This window comes from Globicephala melas, chromosome 2 (genome assembly GCF_963455315.2).
Source record: "Globicephala melas chromosome 2, mGloMel1.2, whole genome shotgun sequence".
In the NCBI taxonomy this organism is placed as follows: Eukaryota; Metazoa; Chordata; class Mammalia; order Artiodactyla; family Delphinidae; genus Globicephala; species Globicephala melas.
This window is the reverse complement of record NC_083315.2, coordinates 71,659,629-71,676,894: the sequence shown is the minus strand read 5'-3', so window position 1 is coordinate 71,676,894 and position 17,266 is coordinate 71,659,629. Positions and strand designations below refer to the sequence as shown.

Below are 17,266 nucleotides of genomic sequence, written 5' to 3'. Positions count from 1 at the left end.
ATGAAAGAAATTAAGTAAAAATAATTTTTTAAAGCAGATCAGCCTGAGGACTCTATTTTCATTTTTATCATCTGGTGCTTATAATTGAATCACTTCCTCTCCTTACCTCCTAGTCTCTATACATACACGACAGTGCTTTTAAAATCAAGAAATAAGTGGAAAAATAATAAGTATGAAAAATAAAGTATGGTAATCAAGTCAAAACTATTAATTAATAATGGTGAAATAGAAAGCACCTAAAGGCCAGGGTTGTCTTATCATTCGTACGAATAACATTACATGAACGTAGGATCCATATTCACACAAACTAGAAAAAATACTTATATGCAGTCAAGATAATTAAATGTATTTCTTGACAATTAAAGGAAAAAACCTCTATCAACATATTTCCCAATTCCTGAATTCATCTTTTATACTCAGAAAAACATTTTTCTGACAAATCTAATGTAATAATGTTAAAACTGAGTTTCACTTTCTGAATTTTAGTTCTACCCAAAAAAACCTAAATTTTATCATCCAAGAAGCTACAATGTAATGATTATATATTATATAAGCCTAACAGCCCCATTTACACAAGCTTAATACTACAGATGTTCATCCCCTATATATTTATCAGATCATCCTTAATAGCCTCTCTGCCAGACACAAACATATAAGTTTCCCTAAGTATTGAAAACCCAGGAGTCAAAATTTCATAGGCACTTAATACAAAATGTATAGCAGGTTATCATTTTGCTGATTGTCAACTACTAAAACAGGAGAGAGTATATACCATGCTTTTTCTTATAGTTCACTGGAAACACTAAAATATTTTTTAAGCAATCACAGCTATTTCCATTCCAAATTAAAAAAATGAGTTTGGGGTTTGTTTCTCAAGAGGGAAAATATAACTTAATTATACATATTATAAATTATTATAAGTGTATAACTACATCTTATAGCTATATATCCAAGCATATATAAATACACCTATTGATGACTACATATAATTATATATATTTGTGTTAAGAAAACAGATTGAATCTGAATTGATTCAAGAAAGAAATAAAATTTTAGTGCTCTCCAAGCCTTTTTCCTCATTTTTATAAAACTACTTCTAATTAACCAAAATTGAATAAAAAGAAATACTCACACTGAACTGTCATAAAACAAAACCACTACCACCTTGCTTTATCTGGTACATAAAAGTACTAGAAATGAAGAAAACTATTTTCATGGAAATATAGATCCTTAAGTTTCAGCAGAAACATAAAATATGGTTAAATATGAAAAGCGAAAGGAAAAAACATGTTTAGGCTTTTAAAAAATTCTACCATTAAGACAGCCTCTGTATTTTAAGTATTTAGTACTTTTTTGTAAAAGAATCAGTAATTCTGAGTAAGAGAAAAACACTTGTGGCAAAAAGAATTAGAATCATTAATAAAGAATTTTAATCAGCAAGCTATTTTTAAGAGAGATTTCTTATTGATTTAAATAAATATCAGCAGCTTAAGCTAGGAAAGATAACTTATTATAATATCTAAACATAATTTTTGTCATTTCTAACTCAACATTTGCCATATTTTTTAAGAGAGACCGAAGAGAAATGCCTTAACATTTTTAGTACCATCTTCTTTCATCACAGAAATATATAAACATGCTACCGAATGACACAAAAATGATGTAAAATGCTATAACTCTCACACCCCAATCTGCAATTGGGGTATGATTTGACTTGAAAGAGAAAACCAAACTTGCAAAGGCTTGGAAAACTCCTTCAACTCACCATCCTACAGACTACTCTTTTTCATCCTATCCTTATTGTTGCTCCATAAAGCAAATTAAAATACTCACCAGATTTATTTTTAGATAAAAACAAAACATTGAAACTTGAGACAAGATGTTAAAATGCTGAAATCTGAAAAATCAAGTTTTTAAAACTATCATGTATAATATAAACAGATAGCTAGGAAAAGAATTACAGCACCATTTCCTCTAAACATTATTTCACTATATTAATATACCAAACCTTATTATCTTTCAACAACACGTGTGAAAATGCAGACAAAGAAACCATTAACCTTTGGGAAAAACAAACAGGCTTGCAAGAACTCAAAGAATTTGGGAAGTCTCCATTAAGTAGCACAGTAGAAATGACTGGTAAGAAAAGTAAGAAAATTTAACTGGCAGTGAGATAAAATAATCACAAAGGCAGTGATTCCCAAGTGTGTGTCATTAAAATCTTTACAATCAATATTGTGAGAGATGATTTTAAAAGAAGATTCTTTCTTTGGAACTACAACTTATGAAGGCCTATGAAAGAACCCTCTTTACAGAGCATTAAATATATCTAAAATATAGGTATATGTACATTTATCTAAAACATAAACTTATTGTACCTTTCTCCGCTGCTTTTTGAAGGGCTTCTTCAATTCGGGATAACTCTTTCTGTTTAATATCTTGCAAGGATTTTTCTTCCTTTTCAGCATCATATTTAATACCTAAAAATGTATAGTTAATTCACACATCAAGAAAGGCAATTAATAAATAAATAAGAAAAGTTCAGGCTCATTATAATATTGTATTGTGTGTGTAATAAGTAATTTTTTGTAAGTCAAAAAACATTTATATTCTTTAGATTGGTTTTACAAAAAGCTTAAACATAAATGATTCTTATTTATTTACAAAGCTTACATCAAAAGGAAAAGGACAGAAGGAAAGGAATTAAAGGGAGAAAGAAGATAGGAAAAAGGATATTCGGGGAAAAGGGTGAGTAGAAAGGTGAAAGGGAGGAACAAAGAGAAAGCTGAATGTATACCAAAAAATTTCCAGTTATTATATCTGAGCGGTAAAATTTTGAGTAACTACAAAAAACATGTAATATTCAATACCCGCTGGTATCAATGTAAGATTGATAAAAAGACTTTCAGAAAGTAATTCAAGAACATGTATCAACAATCATAAAACATATATATCCTTTTAATCTAGTAATCTCATTACTGATCATGTATCCTAAGGAAGTAACACAAAATGAGTAAGATATCTATAAGAAGGAGGAGTTTATAATGTTCACTATAATAGCAAAAAACAGTTGGCAGACCATAATGGAATATCATATAGCCTTTCAAAATTGTCACTATCACCATGAAAACTGTGAAACATATCAAAAATATATATATTAACCAAAAAAGCCAGATCCATGTTGTATATATGATAAATGCTACATCAAATCAAGCATGTACACAGTAAAGACTGGAAAACAAAAGGTAAAAATAAAAATTGTTTCTTTTATGGTTAAGAAAATATAAGTAATTTTCCCCTAAAATACCCAAACTTTTCTTAACATTATATTGTACTCAAACTGGAAAAACATTAATAATGAAAGATATCACTTTAAAAAAATCAGTACTTTAAAAATTAAAATACTATAGTTTATAATGAAAAAAATTATCTACTTTTCACACGTTTTTGAAAGAACATTCACTCAAAATCAGAAGCAACAAAATGGGAAAAAAAATTTTCCAGTCTGTAGATTAACACATTTTTAAAAACTTATTTACTTTTATTCCCAAAAGTAAAAGTCTAATGTATCTCAACTTAATAGGAAGCCTTAGTTGTAGAATAATTATTCGTTGACAATAGAATAAATTTCAAAAATGGTTGAAATTATTCTTTCCAACAATAGCATAAAAATATTTTATATAAAATGTGGCAATATATGTGTATCTGTAAAATGTAGTATCGTATATGTGTACATATATGAATATGATTAGTTTATTTCTATTATCTTCTTTTTTACTAAACATATTAAAATACTTAACGTAGGTAACAATTTAATTTTACTATGATGCTATATAATTTTACTATGATGTTTACTATAATGCTTATAAACCTAAAATAACATACTTGCCCCAGGGACAACAAGCAGGTATAATCCCTCTAGGGTCGCAACAACAGCTTCTCCATAAAGGTTCTTCCAAGGAATCTTCAAAGTTAATTTATCTAAAGGAACATAATTTCAACCTTCTTATTTGGATGCTCAAGAAGATATACATTTCTCACTTTTCATTAAGAGAAGAAGTACACAAAACCCTTCACACATACAGTATGTACATCACTCAGAAAAAAAAAGAAAAAAAAACCCAACACAGTTTAAAACATCTTTTCCATATTATATTACCATTAAGGTGACTATTCACATTGTGCTTTATATTTTTCAAACTTTTTGATAACTATTAATTCTTTTAATATTCCCAAACAGTAAGAAAAATGAGGCAACTATTACTTAAGTTTTGAAAAAAAAAAGGAAACTCAGTCCCAGACAGGTTAAATTATATGCTTAAGTGCACCCAAGTCATCAATGGAACCAGAAATGATGGTCTGAATATTGTACATGCTGTTCTAGCCATACCTACAACTTCATCTCTACAGCATTAGGATAAAAAAAAAAAAATCAGTTCAAGATCTCAGGAATTGAAGCGGCAACACAGAGAAGAGTACCAAAGGAATAGAACTTTGACAGTATGCCAAATTGCTACAACTGGAAGAGGCCAACCCTAAAGACAAGGTATACTGTTTTATGGTTACTAGTATTATGAGTTACAGGAGTTCAGACCAGTTATATTCCAAATATCTACTTATAAATCTCATGAAAGGCAGAACGCATCTTCTCTCTTAGAAACAATGGGATTAATATCAGGTTCTGCAGAAATTTACCTACAGAAACTTTCTCACCCATAATAATAGATGAACTATGGCCCTAACTGTCACTAAGCCAAGTTTGGAGTTTTACGGAAAAAAGCTACGCAAAGCAGGAGAGAAGACAAAAAGGGCATATTCTCAGCTAAATTCTGAAATGGGCAAAATCTGTCTTTGGTATCTTTCCACATTTATTTCTTTACTCTCTTCCCAATCTTCAGTATGCCCTCTTTCCAGGTCTCCAGGTAGCCAATGTCCCAATCTGCCCTCAACTGTATTAGAACAATTCTATCCAAACATTTTCTACCCCACAGTTTTCCATGTTCCAAAATTAAATACCTTCTCTCATCACAATTTAAAAAACAATGACCCTACAGTCATTATACTGAGAGCTATAGTTCTCTCAGTGCTGCCAATCAGACTCTTAGGACAAAGAATCTGATTCAACTAACTCATGCTAATATGTGAATGACTAAGCTACTTATACTACCAGAATCATTGGCACTTTTAAATAAAGATGCTGAAAGCTCAAAAAATTGTCAAACAGGATAAGAAGCTGAAGAGGAAATAAAATAATGCAGTACAAAGGGAGGATATCTTGATTCACCTGAATGGCTATGGACGCAAGCCAGTTTTAGCTGGGAATCTCATACCAAGGTTAAAATCTCGAATTATTTCTCCATCTAAATTTTTATTTTTCTCCAGCTTATAAAACTGATGAGTTTCTTAAATGGTTCCCACTTCAGAGGACCTAGAGGTAATGCCTAGAGGTAGTCATTTCTAAGTCTGTTGATCTTACAGTGAGTACCACATATATTTATAATGGATAGTGTTTTATTTGTAGTTATCTCACCAACTCGTAAAAACTGATTTGATTGCCTTCTTGGTGAGCATGAGACTGAAAAAGTGGGAAATGCCCCTTTAATATACCAAAAAGAGATTACCTGTTCTCTACACCTTTTCTTCTCTCCTTTTACCCTAACTCGTTATCCTCCCATCCTTAATTACTCTGTATTTCACTGAAATTATGTTACTGCCTTCCTTTTATAGATCACAAAATTTTTTTAATTTTTAAGTAAAAGGAGTATCCACAAATATGTCTAGCTCTTAGAAAACCAAAACATCCTTGAGCCCACTTAGCCACACTAACTCTACAGGTTAGGTGTAATATTTTAACCTAACAGTAATTTAATAACTAATATAAATGCCCCATAAACCCAAAAGCAGGGATAAGTAGAAAGAAAATATGCTTTGCATCCTTACATGTAAAGGGTCTCTCATAATTCAGTGAGCAACCTTGAAGGAAGCCATTAAATTCTTATAATACTTTAAAAGCAAACAGAAAAAATTCTGAACCATTAGAAAATCTCTTCCAAAATATGTCTAGTGGTAATAGTATAATGAATAACATATAAGTTCTTTAGTCAAATATAACTCATCCAATACCCTGGAAATGACACTGCAATATTTTGTACTAATTTTAGATCTCTATAACTTCTTTAAGGACAAAGATATATTTAGCCTTGCTTCTCCCACAGCAATGTATCTCAAAAGGAAAAGAATGAATGAATGGCTATAACTTCACTCAAGGATTTCGATTAAGCATGTAGGGCTACAACAATACTTCTAGAACATTGCTAAACATCACCGCCTCACAAAGCACAAGGCTCTGTGTAACAGACGAACAAAAAATCTAATGCGAGCCCTAGGGATACTTTCGATCGAAGGGAAATTTTTTCGAGGAAAAAAAAAAGGAAAATTTTTAAATTTTTATAAAACGAACACATATATATAATGTAGATTCACAGAAGTATTCAAGTAATTACTAAGAGATACTAGAACAGTAAAAGACAAAGCCTCCCTTGAATACAAAATAATGAATGAAGAAGGAAAGTGATGTGGTGAAGTAGCAGGGTGATGGGGATAGAAGGACGGATGGTGGCATAAGTGAAAATTCTAAAGTAAGGGTAAGTCATGTAGGGTGGTAATTTATATTTTTTAAAAAAGTAAAAACCAAGTAGTATGGACTAGTTGAAAGGACTTGATATATTAAACTTCCTATTAAAAAATTTCTCGAACAAAGATGTATGCTTAGTTATGGCTGATCTTGGTGTAAAAGTTTAGCTGCAAAGGAAGACTTTCTGCTTAACAAAACATATCCTCTATGCCACACTGCTGCACAATGTATCAAGTGAAATGGCTGAACAAAATATGAGGGAAATAAGCTACACTTAAATTCTCTTTACTAGAGTTTGCAAATTACACTACTTTGACATATGAAGAAAAATCACACAAAATTTGCATTTCGATTTTGAAAATGAAGATATTTTTGTGTGGTGGAACCAAGTCTGAAAAACATCATTGCAGTTCAAATGTCCTTCCACTTTAGAGTGTAATTTCCTAAACTTTTGTCAAAAACTTTGATGTATATACTAGGTATAGTATACATTAGGCTCAGAACTCAGAAAGCTCTAATCAACATAAACCAAAAACCTCTCACACTTTTTTCAAGCTAAAAATGATGTTTGAGATTAAATAACAGGAACAATAAAAAACTAAAAGGACGAAGAAAAATTCAAATGAAGAGTGAAGTACTTACCAATTTGGCCAGCCCTGACTTTAAAAGGAACATCCAATTCACTCTTCAGAAGAAAGAAAAAAGATTAAAGAACATCTTAAATTATTAAGCTCCCACCCAAATCACCTTTCTATCATAATTTAAATACACAATCATCTCTAAGGAAAAACAAAATAAATTTTCTATATTTGAGTAACTCATAAACGATATGTTTCTCAGCTGAAAAAAACAGTTTTTATTAACTTACACTTGACTTTAAAGAAAGAATTCATAAGAGAAGCAAAATTATAAATAAGAACAACAGAAAAAGAGTTTGTAGTTAAAGAAAGTAATTGTGTAAACTAGTTAGTTGTTTTAATAAACCAAACCAAGCCAGATGGAAATTCCATGAATTTTTAAAGTAACAGGTGGACACTGCTTATGTGAAATACTAAAAGGAAGGAAAAGGAAGATTCTTTTCACTTAAATAAGTTGAAAACAATCTTCTTCAAGTAAAATATTCAGTAAATGAATAAACAAATCTGAAATGGCAGATTCCCAACATATTATCTACCATATTAGCATTTACTTTAGATAAGTTACTAACAGGTACCAATCAATAACGATGAACTTTCACTTATCTAGATTCCAAATCACTAGAAAGTTCAAATAACTTTTTTATTCACAGAGTACTAAACAATAACTGAGATTCACAATGTCCGCTTGAGTCTTTAAAATAATTTAAAATTCAACCAGTCAGAATAGTCTTTCTGTTAGGTGTACCTTACATGCCAATACTATGGAAATCTGGCAACTTAAATACATACTTTAGGTAAGAATTAACCAATCAATTAAAATTTAACTAAAAAATAAATAAATAAATAATTAACTAAAGAATCAATTTACCCACTCATCTGATTACTCAACTATTCTAAGTGAACAGAAAGTGAACAAAACGCTAACAGATTTTGACAATAAACCTTGTTTTAGACCCAAATAAAAAATCCTCACTGGTAATGAGAGAGCAGCTCTACCCTCCAGGGGTTGGGCAGGGGAAGGGGACAAATAAATTCAAGGGTCTTCATATCATACAGGATACCAATGGAAAACTATACACTTCTATGAGTGTGGTCTCACACACATTTTAATCCTCCTGAAATAATTTTTCACACAAAATAAATGTAAAGAACCCATATCAAAGTAAAACCTCACCAAGCTGGATTAACTAGGGAAAGGAGGCTAGTTTGAATTAATGGAGAATATAAATTACAAAATAATTTATTGATTTAATCATAACCAAAATTCAAATTAGGCTAACAGAGTGCAATCTGTCATCTAAGTATATTAGATACTTATACCCTGCAACCACAATTCTATTTAGACTTATTATCTTCCAAAATATTTTCGTAAGTAGAGTAAAAATAGCCTTATTCCAATCTCTAGCAATGGAATCTTAAGTTCTAAAATTTTGGATAAAATTTTTAAAATTATAGCATCCTATATAAAGGGAGGGAAAGAAAATTTAAATATTTTGAGAGTCCACTACTTGCCAGGCTCTACTTTTTATTTTATTCAAGCCACAAAGGTACACAAATATTATACTGTTTTGTATTATTAACTTCGTTCTAAAGATGATTAAACTGACGCTCAAAGAAATTGAGAAACTTCCCAAAAGTCACACAGCTGGTCAAAGCCAGAGCTACCACTCAAACCCACGTCGGCCAGAGTACAAGGTCCATGACCTTTCCACTATGCCAGTAACAAAATAAACTGTTACTTCTTGAGTTCTACTCCTAGATCTTCAACATTCAAAATTGGCTTCCATGAGCCCAGTCATGGGAGAACTTTGTGTATAAGGCTCTCCTTAATTACACAGTTCATCATGTAGAAATTCAACCAGAGGTCAAAGCTAGGACTATAAAACATAATGTACGTTAATTATAAATCTGACCTATTGATTAATGAATAAACTCATTCTTAAGACATTTCATAAACTCAAATTAAGTCCAAGAGGCTAAAAACAAAGGGGGGTAGGGGTCTTGGAAGATGGGGAGAGTTTTGTTTTTAGCTCAATAGTAAATGACCCAAATTACTGTCTAGAGCTAGATTCCAAAAAAATCTATTTTCCTCTTAAAATTACCACAGTATTATAAGGCTGGACTGCCAATATATTTCAAAAAAATACAATTATTTATTAGATACATTGTTAAAATAAAGCCCTTATTTACCTGTAAAACATTTAAAGATAATTCTGAAGAAAACTATTTCATTAAGACAAATGTCTACTACAAAGCTATACAGTCAAATATATAAAAGGGAAAAACATTATTATTTTCCAAGAGATACTATTTCTATCATCAGTAAAAAAATTTTTTCCCTAAATCTTTAATCTCAGATTTTCCTAGAGCAAACAGTTAAAAAAGTAATCCTTCTCTGAGCGACTCAATCACTTCATCTGGCACCTGGTACCAGATACCTAGTAACCAGGGTTTCTAAGAGCTTACTGAATTAACTGAGTACTCAACATAGTTAAAAAAAAAAAAAAACAACTTACCAGAGCACTTTCTTTTATTTGTAGATTATCTAAAGCCACATTACCTTTAAAAAATAAAAGACAAAAATATGAAGTTAATACACCAAATAGTATACCCTGTCTTAATGCAAAACCAAACACTATGACACTATGCTAAATGCTAAGTGAGCAAAGCAAACTTCAAGAACTTAAGAAGCTACTGGCACAAAAGAGTTGCTACTTATAAGAAGTATTAGTTGTAAATATTTTAGGTTAGCCCAATGCAAAACAAATTACAAACCAGTTAATCAGGCTAACATTTAATGAGAAAGAAGTTGAAACACACCATTGTAAAGCAATTATACTCTAATAAAGATGTTAAAAAAAAAAAGAAAGAAGTTGAAGCTTTTCAGACTAAAGAACTTTAGAACCAAAGAAAGTATCCATCATTTTTAATGATTAAGCCAAAATCTCAAAAGAAGGAAGTAAAGAGGTGACTATTATAACAGATCAATTATCCTGTAATCCAGGATTCTTTCCTTAATCATGGTGTCAGTGAATATTTTCTACAAGACCACAGTGTTAATCTTTTAAAACTTCAAACATCCTACTTTCCCAGTAATTATTGTTTATGGTTCTAATATTCTTTTATTAGTCCAATTTTTTAAAAGTCTATTCAGATATTAAGTTATAAAAAACTAAAGCCACAATAACACAATTACATGACTCAAATTTTAAACACTGCACTTACATGTTGATACACAATATGTAAGTATTCTTACTTACATAAAAACTTAAGCAAAAGAAAAAGGTTTTCATTTCACTTAAATTCTCTAAAGATTACTAAAACTAAAGTTTCAACACTAAATACAAGTATAAATTATGCAGTTATGCATTTTCTAAATCACTCATGACACATTTATTTTTTAAAAAATATTATGCTTCCTATGCACAGATAACAACTACAAGACTAGACACTAAAATAATCACAGCTGTTATTGCCATGTAATAAAGTTCATTTCCTTTGTATAAGCATATTGTAAATTCCTAAGATAAACTTAAAAACTTCAAAAGGAAAGTAAGAGGTAAGAAGCCTCACAAACGTGAAGAAAATACTACAGCATGATAATAGGAAGAAAGCGTCTACAATATACTGCAGAAAAATTAAAACCTGAAGTAGGCAGTAACTTCAGAGTCAAAGAGATAGATTAAAAAGTTATGTTGGGGCTTCCCCGGTGGCGCAGTGGTTGGGGGTCCACCTGCCGATGCGGGGGACGTGGGTTCGTGCCCCGGTCCAGGAGGATCCCACGTGCCGCGGAGCAGCCCGTGGGCCATGGCCGCTAGGCCTGCGCGTCCGGAGCCTGTGCTCCGCAGTGGGAGAGGCCACAGAAGTGAGAGGCCCGCGTACCGCAAAAAAAAAAAAAAAAAAGTTATGTTGGAGATAGCCACATCCACCACAGGGCAGACAGCAGAACCAAAAAGAACTACAATCCTGCAGCCTGTGGAACGAAAACCACATTCACAGAAAGACAGACAAAATGAAAAGACAGAGGACTGTGTACCAGATGAAGGAACAAGAAAAAAAAACCAGAAAAACAACTAAACGAAATGGAGATAGGCAACATTCCAGGAAAAGAATTCAGAATAATGATAGTGAAGATGATCCAGAATCTCAGAAAAAGAATGGAGGCAAAGATCGAGAAGATGCAAGAAATGTTTAACAAAGACCTAGAAGAATTAAAGAACAAACATTTAGAAGAATTAAAGAACAAACAGAGATAAACAATACAATAACTGAAATGAAAAATACACTAGAAGGAATCAACAGCAGAATAACTGAGGCAGAAGAACAGATAAGTGACCTAGAAGACAGAATGGTGGAATTCACTGCCACAGAAGAGAATAAAGAAAAAGAATGAAAAGAAATGATGACGGCCTAAGAGACCTCTGGGACAACATTAAACGCACCAACATTCACATTATAGGGGTCCCAGATGGAGAAGAGAGAAAGGACCTGAGAAAATATTTGAAAAGATTAAAGTCGAAAACTTCCCTAACATAGGAAACGAAATAGCAACCCAAGTCCAGGAAGCACAGAGACTCCCAGGCAGGATAAACCCAAGGAGAAACATGCTGACACACATATTAATCAAACTAACAAAAATTAAAGACAAAGAAAAATTATTAAAAGCAACAAGGGAAAAATGACAAATAACTTACAAGGGAACTCCCATAAGGTTAACAGCTGATTTCTCAGCAGAAACTCTACAAGCCAGAATGGAATGGTACTATATATTTAAAGTGTTGAAAGAGAAGAACCTACAACCAAGATTACTCTACCTGGCAAGGGTCTCATTCAGATTCGACAGAGAAATCAAAAGCTTTACAAACAAGCAAACGCTAAGAGAATTCAGCACCACCAAAGCAGCTCTACAACAAATGCTAATGGAACTTCTCTAAGTGGGAAACCCAAGAGAAGAAAAGGACCTACAAAAACAAACCCAAAACAATTAAGAAAATGGCAACAGGAACATACGTATCGATAATTACCTTAAATGTGAATAGGTTAAATGCTCCTACCAAAAGACACAGGCTGGCTGAATGGATACAAAAACAAGACCCATATATGTGCTGTCTACAAGAGACCCACTTCAGACCTACAGACACATACAGACTGAAAGTGAGGGGATGGAAAAAGATTTTCCATGCCAATGTAAATCAAAAGAAAGCTGGAGTACCAATACTCATATCAGATAAAATAGACTTTAAAATAAAGAATGTTACAAGAGACAAGGAAGGACACTACATAATGATCAAGGGATCAATCCAAAAAGAAGATATAACAATTATAAATATATATGCACCCAACATAGGAGCATCTCAATACATAAGGCAACTGCTAACGGCTATAAAAGAGGAAGTCGATAGTAACACAATAATGGTGGGGGACTTTAACACCTCACTTACATCAATGGACAGATCACCCAGACAGAAAAGTAATCAGGACACACGATCCTTAAATGACACAACAGACCAGATAGACTTAACTGATATTTATAGGACATTCCATCCAAAAACAGCAGATTACACTTACTTCTCAAGTGCACACAGAACATTCTCCTGGATAGATCACATCTTGGGTCACAAAGCAAGCCTCAGTAAATTTAATAAAATTGAAATCATATCAAACATCTTTTCCAACCACAACACTATGAGATTAAAAGTCAAGTACAGCAGGAAAAAACGTAAAGAACACAAACACATGGACGCTAAACAATACATTACTAAGTAACCATGAGATCACTGAAGAAATCAAAGAGGAAATCAAAAAACACCTAGAGACAAATTACAATGAAAACACGACAATCCAAAACATATGGAATGCAGCAAAAGAAGTTCTAAGAGGGAAGTTTATAGTAATAAAATCCTACCTCAAGAAACAACAAAAATCTCAAAGAATCTAATCTTACACCTAAAGGAACGAGAGAAAGAAGAATAATAAAAACCCAAAATTAGCAGAAGGAAAGAAATCATAAAGATCAGAGCAGAAATAAATGAAATAGAAACAAAGAAAACAATAACAAAGATCAATAAAACGAAAAGTTGGTTCTGTGAGTAGATAAACAAAATTGATAAACCTTTTACCAGACTCATCAAGAAAAAGAGGGAGAGGACTCAAATCAATAAAATTAGAAATGAAAAAGAAGTTACAAAGAACACTACAGAAATACAGTGTCATAAGAGACTACTACAAGCAACTCTATGCCAATAAAATGGACAACCTGGAAGAAATGGACAAATTCTTAGGAAGGTATAACCTTCCAAGACTGAACCAGGAAGAAACAGAAAATATGAACAGACCAATCAAAAGTAATGAAATTGAAACTGTGATTAAAAATCTTCCAACAAACAGAAGTCCAGGACCAGATGGCTTCACAGGTGAATTCTATCAAACATTTAGAGAAGAGTAACACCCATCCTTCTCAAACTCTTCCAAAACATTGCAGAGGAAGGAACACTCCCAAACTCATTCTACGAGGTCACCATCACCCTGATACCAAAACCAGACAAAGATACTACAAAAAAAGAAAACTACAGACCAATATCACTGATGAATATAGATACAAAAATTCCCAACAAAATACTGGCAAACAGAATCCAACAACCCATTAAAAGGATCATAGGGCTTCCCTGGTGGCGCAGTGGTTGAGAGTCCGCCTGCCGATGCAGGGGACACGGGTTCGTGCCTCGGTCCGGGAAGATCCCACATGCCATGGAGCGGCTGGGCCCGTGAGCCATGGCCACTGAGCCTGAGCGTCCGGAGCCTGTGATCTGCAACGGGAGAGGCCACAAGAGTGAGAGGCCCGCGTACCGCAAAAAAAAAGGATCATAGACCATGATCAAGTGGGATTTATCCCAGGGATGCAAGGATTCTTCAATATATGCAAATCAATCAATGTGATACACCATATTAACAAACTGAAGGAGTAAAAACTATATGATCATCTCAATAGATGCAGAAAAAGCTTTTGACAAAATTCAACACCCATTTATGATAAAAACTCTCCAGAAAGTGGGCATAGAGAGAACCTACCTCAACGTAATAAAGGCCATATATGACAAGCCCACAGCAAACATCATTCTCAATTGTGAAAAACTGAAAGCATTTCCTCTAAGATCAGGAACAAGACAAGGATGTCCACTCTCGCCACTATTATTCAGCATAGTTTTGGCAGTCCTAGCCACGGCAATCAGAGAAGAAAAAGAAATAAAAGGAATCCAAATCAGAAAAGAAGAAGTAAAACCGTCACTGTTTGCAGATGACATGATACTATACATGGATAATCCTAAAGATGCCACCAGAAAACTACTAGAGCTAATCAATGAATTTGGTAAAGTTGCTGGATAAAAAATTAATGCATAGAAATCTCTTGCATGCCTATACACTAACAACAAAATATCAGAAAGAGAAATTAAGGAAACAATCCTATTCACCACTGCAACAAAAAAATAAAATACCTAGGAATAAATCTACCTAAGGAGGTAAAAGACCTATACTCAGAAAAGTAAGACACTGATGAAAGAAATCAAAGATGACACAAACAGATAGAGAGATATACCATGTTCTTGGATTGGAAGAATCAATATTGTGAAAATGACTATATGACCCCAAGCAATCTACAGATTTAATGCAATCCCTATCAAATTACCAATGGCATTTTCTATAGAACTAGAACAAAAAATCTTAAATTTGTATGGAGACACAAAAGAGCCCGAATAGCCAAAGCAATCTGGAGGGTAAAAAACAGAGCTGGAAGACTCAGACTCCCTGACTTCAGACTATACTACAAAGCTACAGTAATCAAGACAATATGGTACTGGCACAAGAACAGAAATATAGATCCATGGAACAGGAGAGAAAGCCCAGAGATAATCCCACACACCTATGGTCAACTAATCTATGATAAAGGCGGCAAGGATATACAATGGAGAAAAGACAGTCTCTTCAATAAGTGGTGCTGGGAAAACTGGACAGCTACATGTGATTGAATGAAATTGGAACACTCTCTAAAACCATATACAAAAATAAACTCAAAATGGATTACAGACCTAAATGTAAGACCAGACACTATAAAACCCTTACAGGAAAACATAGGAAGAACACTCTTTGACATAAATCACAGCAAGATCTTTTTTGATCCACCTCCTAGAGTAATGGAAATAAAAATAAAATAAAATAAATATAAATATAAATAAATATAAATAAATATAAAATAAAATAAATAAAAATAAAATAAAATAAAATAAATATAAAAAATATTAAAAATATAAAAAAATATAAAAAATATATAAATTTTTATATAAATAAAAAATAAAATAAATATAAAAAATATAAAAAATATAAAAATATAAAAAAATAAATAAAAATAAAATAAAATAAATATAAAATAAAATAAATATAAAATAAAAATAAATATAAATAAATAAAAATAAAAATTCTGTGCAGAATTGATCTGCACAGAACAAATGGGACCTAATGAAACTTAAAAGCTTTTTCACAGCAAAGGAAACTATAAACAACAGAAAAAGCAACCCTCAGAATGGGAAAAAATATTTGCAAATGAATCGACAATGGATTAATCTCCAAAATATATACACAGCTCATGCAGTTCAATATTAAAAAAAACAAACCACCCAATCAAAAAATGGGCAGAAGACCTAAACAGACATTTCTCCAAAGAAGACATACAGATGGCCAAGAGGCATATGAAAAGCTGCTCAACATCACCAATTATTAGAGCAATGCAAATCAAAACTACAATGAGGTATCACCTCACACGGTCAGAATGGCCATCATCAAAAAGTCTACAAACAACAAATGCTGGAGAGGCAGTGGAAAAAAGGGAACCCTTTTATCCCATTGGTGGGAATGTAAATTGATACAGCCACTATGGAGAACAGTATGGAGGTTCCTTTAAAAACTAAAAACAGAGCTACCATATGGTCCAGCAATCCCCCTCCTGGGCATATACCAGGGAAAACCATAATTCGAAAGGATACATGCACCCCAACGTTCATTGCAGCACTATTTACAATAGCTAGGACATGGAAGCAACCTAAATGCCCATCGACAGACGAATGGATAAAGAAAATGTGGTACATATATACAATGGAATATTACTGAGCCATTAAAAGGAACGAAACTGGGTCATTTGTTGAGACGTGGATGGATCTAGAGACTGTCAAACAGAGTGAAGTAAGTCAGAAAGAGAAAAACAAATATCGTATACTAACACATATATGTGGAATCTAGAAAAATGGTACAGATGAACCAGTTTACAAGGCAGAAATAGAGACACAGATGTAGAGAACAAACGTACAGACCCCAAGGTGGTGGTGGGAGGAACTGGGAGATTGGGATTGACATATATACACTAGTATGTATAAAATAGATAACTAATAAGAACCTGTGGTATAAAAAAAATAAATAATTTTTTTAAAAAAAGAAGTAAAAATAAAAACCAATACAACAACAACAAGTTACTCTGGAGGCAGAACTGACAAGATGTCATCACTGATCAAATATAGGGATAATACAGTAGTCATGGAAAACTGACATGTTCGAGAATTGGGAAAAAATCCTTAAAACGCATTATATGTATAAAAATTATATAAAGTGGAAAAATATTCCTGGGTTTAATTCTGTCGGATGGCGAATTACAAAAAATTACAAGTGGGAATTCTACTCAGGCCAAAAGAATTGATCTGCACAGAAGCTAGTGCATATTTGAAGGAATCCAAACCAATTTAACACGATCTAAGACCATATGGAGACTTGTAAACTTGCTCATGAATTTTGATTGTCCTACCCATTAATTTTCAACTAGTGGGTCAAGGGTCACCAGGAGTGCTCACAAGTAACCTGCAGTAGATATGAGGCATTTTCTAATAATTATTAAGGCACTAACATAATAAGCGCCCTCATAAAAAGCACACTTTCTACTGCAGTGACATTCTCA

The 17,266-nt window shown here is 32.6% G+C and overlaps 1 protein-coding gene across 4 annotated transcripts in view; it reads right to left on the bottom strand.

Moving 5' to 3' along the window:
* VPS13C (vacuolar protein sorting 13 homolog C) overlaps window positions 1-17,266 on the bottom strand; it is a 175,498-nt gene that overhangs the window by 149,028 nt on the left and 9,204 nt on the right. For all 4 annotated transcript variants that reach the window (XM_060294174.2, XM_070044905.1, XM_060294175.1 and 1 more), the window contains exons 2-5: window positions 9,789-9,832; window positions 7,277-7,319; window positions 3,886-3,981; window positions 2,379-2,480 (exon numbers count right to left, since the gene is read on the bottom strand). In XM_060294174.2, the coding sequence (XP_060150157.1) occupies window positions 2,379-2,480; window positions 3,886-3,981; window positions 7,277-7,319; window positions 9,789-9,832 (285 nt within the window). The remainder of the gene's footprint in view (window positions 1-2,378; window positions 2,481-3,885; window positions 3,982-7,276; window positions 7,320-9,788; window positions 9,833-17,266) is intronic.